Source organism: Morone saxatilis, unplaced genomic scaffold (genome assembly GCF_004916995.1).
Source record: "Morone saxatilis isolate NCDOM2014 unplaced genomic scaffold, NCSU_SB_2.0 Contig17, whole genome shotgun sequence".
In the NCBI taxonomy this organism is placed as follows: domain Eukaryota; kingdom Metazoa; phylum Chordata; class Actinopteri; family Moronidae; genus Morone; species Morone saxatilis.
Genome location: NW_023339729.1, coordinates 2,003,679 through 2,011,395, shown reverse-complemented (window position 1 = coordinate 2,011,395; position 7,717 = coordinate 2,003,679). Strand labels below are relative to the sequence as shown.

The 7,717-nt window shown below is 39.2% G+C and overlaps 2 protein-coding genes across 2 annotated transcripts in view; one reads left to right on the top strand and one right to left on the bottom strand.

Moving 5' to 3' along the window:
- Positions 1-6: 6 nt before the first annotated feature.
- On the bottom strand, positions 7-4,328 carry LOC118327581. Its single transcript, XM_035660996.1, has 5 exons — positions 4,244-4,328; positions 3,571-3,724; positions 3,257-3,364; positions 1,935-2,571; positions 7-835 (listed from the first exon to the last, which is right to left on the bottom strand). Exons 2-5 carry the CDS (start codon positions 3,715-3,717, stop codon positions 621-623), a joined length of 1,107 nt encoding a protein of 368 aa, XP_035516889.1. The 5' UTR covers positions 3,718-3,724; positions 4,244-4,328; the 3' UTR covers positions 7-620.
- Positions 4,329-5,283: 955 nt separating this feature from the next.
- The window catches only part of LOC118326510 (deleted in malignant brain tumors 1 protein-like), a 5,110-nt gene continuing 2,676 nt past the window's right edge, over positions 5,284-7,717 (top strand). Inside the window, exon 1 of the mRNA XM_035659515.1 lies at positions 5,284-5,459. Coding sequence (XP_035515408.1) covers positions 5,284-5,459 — 176 coding nt within the window. The remainder of the gene's footprint in view (positions 5,460-7,717) is intronic.

Sequence of the window (7,717 nt, the reverse complement as noted above, 5' to 3'; positions counted from 1 at the left end):
TTGTGTTTTCATTATCTTAGAATAAGACGTTTTTACCTACAGAAGGCTATATTGAACCGCCGTGTTTCTAGAGTTGCCCAGAACGGACGAACCAAACACTGGCTCTAAATGGGGTCTTTTGTTCGCCACCTCCATAGTTTCTCCTACACACACGGAAGGCTAAGCTGTATTCAAATGGTTGCAATCTGCAACTTCGCCACTAGATGCCACTAAATCCTACTTACTGGCCCTTTAAATACTGCACAATTTCAACAATCATTATCAATTCATAATAATGTAATGAATTTGAAATATCAGTATTTACAATATAACGTCTGTACGACTGAAAAGAATTGTAATTCAATTCATTATCACAATCTTTAGTTAAAACAGTCTTGACTGACCGGTTTCATGTTTCTAAAATTAAGATCTTCACAAGATCATTACATCAAAATGACAATGCATTTTTTTCCAGTGTGGAAAATAGAATTAAAAAGTCCAGTATGGAATATTATATTTTGACAGTCCACACCCAAGAAAGACTGTCATCACTCCAAATCATTTCAGGTTCATTACAAATTACTCACAGCAGGTATTATATCCCTGTAGAGAATATAAGGACTATCATTACACCTAAAATCCTAGTACACATAATCCAGCATGATATGTGTGTGCCGATATCTTGGAGCCCTCCAGGGAATCCTCTTGACAACTTTTTCATTTATGTCCCCCTCCCCCCAGCTCCTCAGCCAGCTGAAACATTTGGCCGCAAGGTAGAGCGCTCCAGCACCGAGGAGAATCTTGATGAAGCTGATGCCTCTGCCTCCGCTCCTTTTCTTAACTCCTTTATTAAAACCTGGAGAGAGAAATTCACAAAGGTTCAAGCAGCAATAAAATCTCATTATTTCCATAATTCCTTTTATACAGTAGACCTGATTCAAAGTCTGTGTTAAAGTGGCAATGGATATATGCATGAATTCTAGTTTTTTCAACTTCCTACCTTTAAAGGGTACATTTGCCCAAATTGCTAAAACATTTCCCCACTTATCGCCACTGGTTACAAGTCTACTGAGATAGACGTGTGCACCGGTTTGGGGTTTAAGGTTTTTATCTTCTGAGATATTCATATTTTTACTCCTTGCCTCAGGAATTGTGTTTGTGGTGCTCACAGCTTTGAAAACGACATTTAAAAAAAGGATCTGCACCAACCTTTATAATGCCTGTATCCCTACATAATCAACAGACTTCAGTGGCAACAGTTTTGGAAAGACACACTGTTGAGTTATTTAAATTTTTGGGCTGGTTCAAGTCCAGCATGGATAACGGTTCGGAGGGCCACTGCTGAGGTGCCATTGAGCAAGGCACAGTACCCCTAACAGCCCCTGGGGAGCTGCTACACGGCAGTCCATCACTCCACCATCTGTCCACATTTGCATGTCTATAAGCCCTGTGTGTGTGTTGTATTTCCAATCTATGTTTATGTAAAAAAAATAAACTGATAAAAGAATAATAAAGTTTTCAGTTGATCTTACTTAAAAAGATCTTTAACCTAGCCTTTTCTTAGCAACTTCTGCTTGCATCACACAGATGAACATCTCACAGGCTGTTTTTAAATATCCTTTTATCCTTTTATGTCTTTTTAAGTTAGTTAGTTTATCTTTACCGGCCTGCTTTTGAACTTAATGTGTTTTCTGTTTTTATTCCTTTTTAAATGTAAAGCACTTTGAGATATATATAGTATATATGTATATAAAGTTTACTATTATTAAATGTAATTTTTCAACACTGTATTGGGGTGGCAGCAGATCATCTGAAAGACAGATGTATGAAAACCTGAGCAAATAAAACCAAAACTATCTGCATCTTGCTTGCTGCACCTTGCTCACACATAAATAACCCCACTGTAGAAATAAAAAGAACTGTGAGACACATACAGAATGTTACTGCAGCTTTACCTTCATAAAACTGCTCCCACCCAGATGACAAATAACTTTTCCAAGAAGCGACTGATCCCTTGATGGTTTCAGGCGTCCAGTAAGTGTGTTGCAAGCCGCTGTAGTTGTGTACGTTGACGATGTAGTGCCGTTGCTGGTCATAGCTGAAGGGCTCTACGTTTACACCTAGCTGCTGGTTGAAGGCTGCTGAGAAGAATCGTAAGTCACCACTTTGCGCCGTCCTTGCCGTAGATCCACTGTAGGTCTGCACAGTGTTGAACATTTGCTGGGCCGAGGGCTCTGGGTTGTGACTCTCTCCTATATAGTTATCCTGAATCACCTGGTTACCACTATAGTAGCCCACCTGGATGAGAAAGGTGGTGAGATCTAGCTGTGGGCTCTGCAGCGCTCGAATCAGCTCACAGCTGATTTCAAAAGTCCTGTCAGGGCTGAACCTCCAGGAGGCTTCTCCATCATGCTCTGTGACGTACACGGTCTCCACCACCCTGGTTCTCACCTGGTAGCTGATGATGATGCGGTCTATATTGTAATTACCACGGTTACCATCCAGCCCGTAATTTTCCGTCACATATGTCGGGAGGTTTGCAGCACCTGGGTATGTTTTTGTGTTCAGGTTGCCAATTTCAAAGTACGCAACCTTGAAGGAGAGAGAGAGACAGAGAGGCTTAAATGAGATGGCATGTAGAGAATAAAGGTAAGCTAGTGGGATTCGTTCGCTAGTGGGGATCGCTGGGATTAAAAAATAAGTATTTAAATGGTCACTCCAACTTTTTAGTATTAAAAAACTATATACTATAAAAGAATGCTCAAGATTTAAGCAGCAGCTGAAATTGATTATTGACTATTGTGGCTCCAAAAGCACTTCCCATAATGCAACTTGCCACTTTAGTGGTGTTTCTGTTATAAATCCCCAAGACAGACAGAGATTTAAAAACATTTAATTAAATGTAAAAAAAATTAAAAGAACACTTTATACACCTGTTTCTACAGGCTGTGTCAAGAATGTGCACAAGACCTGGCTACAACAATCAGTTTGCCTTCTTTAGCCTGTTGAGGAAAAAAATGCATTCATTGTGACTTATTAAATATGAGCAGCCCATAATGCTAAAGTTAGATGAATTTAAGTTGCCATACCATCCGAACTTTTATTACTTTTTGACAGGCATGCCCCGGGACACAGAGATGGGGTGGCCCAGAGCAGAAACTTGGTATTGTTGTCCTTTGGGGGCTCCATGTGAGTCTTAATGACAAATGCTATGCCCTGTGAACACAAATCTCCACATATGCTTCCAAACAATGCGCAAACAAAACACATCACAAACCTGTTTCTTTCTCTTGGACCGCCTCTCCAATACAGGCAGAAGTTCTTCAATATTCCCAAACAGGTGGAAACCATAGAAACCTTTCTCTGGTTGACAATCAGACACCAGCTATGGCGACAGACTCCGGTCATTCCACATATTATTTACTTCTTTATTATACACATTTCATCAGAAACAATCAATATTACTGCAGTATTACTATTAAAAGATATAGGCAACAGAATCTCCATTAATATTATGTGTTCCTCAAAACATAGTAATTACTTATTAATAATAAGAGAAACATGGGGAAAAATAGCATACGTACTACTTACCTTCATGATGACCACAAAGTTAATGAGTTCACAGGTCACACAGTGGTTGGAAAACCAAAACAGGAGCTGAAGGCCATGTCGTGGAAAAGGACGGCCGAACCCTGAATTCATCAGGTGCTCCACAGTGCAGAGCTGCCACTGAACCATAGTGGGGCTGACACACACACACACACACACACACACATATAAAAATAATAATAATAATAATAATAATAAAATAAAATGAATAAACTTTTTATTATTAATTATAAAAACGATATTAAGATAAAAGCAGAAACGGGTATAAAGGAATATAATATTGGATCAAGTAAAAACCGTCTCATAAAAATCATATCATAAAAGATCATAAAAATTGGTCTTGAGTCGTTTAGTGAAAATATCAACAGAAGTCGATCCTTTAATTGGTGGTGGGAGTATGTTCCAAACCTATAGACGCACTCGAAGAAAGAAAGAACACGCTGCCTCCATAACATCTATATTTTTTTGTAGTTGGAAGAAATTGTGCAACCAAATTCCAGTTGCTGGCCTCAAAAAGGTTATACTATATAAAACTGCGAGTATACCTATTAAAATCCATAACTGAATATAATACAACGCATATGTACAACAACAACTGAGGCTGAAAATGACTGATTGAATAATAAAGAATAAGATATTGTTAGTTTGTGTTTACCTTTCCCGCTGTGCTCTGTCTTACTGCTGTTTCATAGTTCTTCCTTGTTTACAGCAGGAGAGGAGCATACATCCGGATTGTGAGGTTGTGATGCGTCTCTGCGGCCGCCATCTTGCCGCGGGGTTCAGGACTACTCATTCAACTCATTTCATTGTTCAAATATTAAAATGGAAGACTTTTGAATGTTCTATTGACAGAAATGCGAGAAACGAGACAACAGGGTGTTACATTATATTACATTTACAATATTCTACTGGTAGTAAAGTTGAATTTGATATATCACAATAAGTTGTTTTTTTTTTCTTTTAGGTTTATCTTATCTTATTAATATAAGGTAAAGTGACCGTCATGATATTAAGTTAAGCTAATATACAGTATGTCAGGTAATAAACTTAGTAAAGTTTTGTCACATTTTAATGTGATAGACAATTCAGAGTGTAGACTGTGAAGAGTTAAATTTTAATATTGAGCAGGCTCCACAAACAATTGTTAATGTTGTGATGTTTCACTGTAAATAGTTGCAAATTTACAAATAATATACACAATCAAAGACTGGACCTTTTTGTCTTATGAGATGGGACAAAAAGAGGAGCCGCTAGGGAGCCGAAAGAGCTGGCTCTTAAAAGAGCTCTCTTAAAATAAAAGAGCCGGAATTCCCATCACTAGTCTATATATCTATATAATATAATATATATAATAATATAATATATATAATATATATATATTTATATCTCTCTAGGCTCTGATTGGTTGTTTTCGTCTAGGCCTGGTGGATTCTCTCAGATGCCGTTAGGTGCTCTACCAATTGGAACCTCATTTTTTTTCCGATCATGTTCTACTGTCTGGACACAGTAAACATTTCTGTAAATATGACACAACGTTATTGTTATAAAAGTTACCTACTGCAGCTTTACATAGGGTGAGATCAGCTTAAATATCATATTATAGAACTATTACTGTTTAGGCTACAAAAGATAAATTATTTTGGCTTAAAAACATGTATACATGAATCAGTAGCGTGGATGCTTCCCTGTACCAATATGGCGGCCGCATTGACGCAAGGTGGTATCATGAAAACGAAAACAGTTCTGTGCCCAAATGCGTGCTCGTTCACGTCGTTCCGTAAGTGGACGTCCCTCCTGCGTCATTTGCGCGCCACCTCGCTCCCGATGCACCTCTTTTCCCGCAAGACTAAAGATAGATGTTTCGATTTCAGGTGAGCATTGTACCTCCAAAACCAATGTACCCTTTCCTGGGGATCATTTCAGATGTTTTAAAGAGATCTGGTAGTAATTCCAGAGTGGCTGTGATTTACATGGGGAATGTTGCTATTGTTTATGCGACTGCCAATTTCAATGCGGTTGGCGGCCTGTGAAGCAGCCCGTTTGCCTGGCGACGTGAGCCGGTGAGAAGGTGAGCGCTCCTTCCCGCTGGTGACAAGGATGGGCGTACTGCTTCATGAGTTCATCTCAGTTATGAAAGGCCAGTGTGCGATAGCTATAACCTGTGTCCAGACAGTATCATATTGGTTAGTATCAGGGCAGCAGTTTTCCATCGACGTGGGTCCTGCGTGATGTAACGTCAGCATTAGCATTGCTGCTAACGGGTTCTCTTGCTATCTGCAGGGTGCCAGTGGGTCCTGGGGAAGAAGCCCCGAGTCCTATTTATTCATATTATTTAAACTTGGTAGTTTGGGTACTAACTAGTATCGTAACTACACTTAAGGTTACCGCCATGTTTAACGTTAACGTCTCGAGTTAGCTATTCTGCTGAGTTGTGATGTTTTCCCCCGTGAGCACCCATGCTCGGTCACTGCTGACCTGGGTTAGGCTAATTGGCTGTTCTGATCAACAAGTTACTGCTATTTAATAACTACTTATGTACGTATATATGAATTAACTTGCAGTCAAACGGAATTCTCACTCACACATTTCTAACATTAATGTAGCACACTTTGACCTTTGTAGTGCCTCAACTTAATGCTGCTTCTATAAGTTAAATCTTTTTGTCACCTAATTATTACGTTAACTCATGAATAACTGTTACCATAAGTCATTAGCAGAAGTAGTCTGATGGTTCATTTTGTAAGTGTAGCAGAGATGGTCATACACCTTTCTAGTGTGATGTTGCACTGGGGTCCAGGTTCATTTACACTGTAATGTCCTTTTTATATTTTAAGAAACACAGAGCTGACAATTTGGACCTAAATTGACAAATTGCACATATACAGTATTTATCGCCTGTGTGATAATGCACTAACCCATTAATTCTTCTTAATAAAGCGTCCCTCTACACAACGTGCCTTTTTAACCTGCAGATTTAGTCAAGTGGCAAACCGTCATGCCTACGGTGCAGCTGATGACCCAGGTGTTATTTGGCCTCATGAATGACTGACAGACATGAGAAAGGGAGCGTTCCCAACGTCTCCTGACAGTTGGTCATAGTGGTTAGATACAATAAAGAGCATAGTAGAATGTGAGACCTGATATCAAAGCTGTACGAGTGAAATTCTGCACATTGAAATAGGATTGAGGATTGACTGCTTGCTGCTGATGAGTGTGTGATGCAGAGAGCGAGTGCCTCCAATCACAGCAGTAGATGCTCTTAGTAGACTCTGCTCTAACAGATGGATATAAAATCAATGAATTATCAGCACCACATCTTGGAAGCCAGTAGACTATGTGTGTGACAATTGCACCTTTGTTAATGTCATTAACGTTGTTGATGTTATTAACTAATCTAACCTTATTCTTCAACTTGTGTGTTGCTTAATTTTTCCCAATTGGATGGACACCAGTCAGAATACTGTGGTGAATGTTACTTTCAACTAAACCTGGTGAGGAGCAGGTTTAAAGTGTGATACAACTGTCCAATGTTGCAATTGAAGGATGTCTGTTACTGCCTTCTTGAGAAATAAAAAAAAAATCACATAAAAATTAATATTAGCCTGAAATAGAATTGAAAATATCTTATTTTGGAAAACATTTGTATTTCTCACTGTTGCAGTTACAAAAGGGTTTCGGTACCACATCCTTTACTACTCTATACCTGTGCATAGATGCATGTAAAAAATGCAGAGGTAAATCGAAATCAAACTTTGCTCTCTGGTGTGCCCTGGTAGCTCACATGGTGGAGTGTGCACCTCATGTATCAAGGGTTTGATTTCAGCTTGTGTGTCACCTTGGTGTCTCTCTCTCTCTCTCTCTCTCTCCCTCTCTCCTTTCCTGTCACTCTTCAGCTGTCACAAATCTATTTTCATGTAACTGATAATATTTTGGCCACTACTCAAATAATTTAGTCTTTGCAATCTTGCTTTTGTTGGTACGTGTGTCTCTCTTTCTGCATCATCACTCATTTACACAAATCCACCATCTTACTCTTCCCTGCTTTGCAGCTGTCAGGATGGAGCCACCTCAGGGTTTTGCAGATCCTCTTGCCACTGACTCAGAGTCACACAGAGGCAGCTTTGTCCAA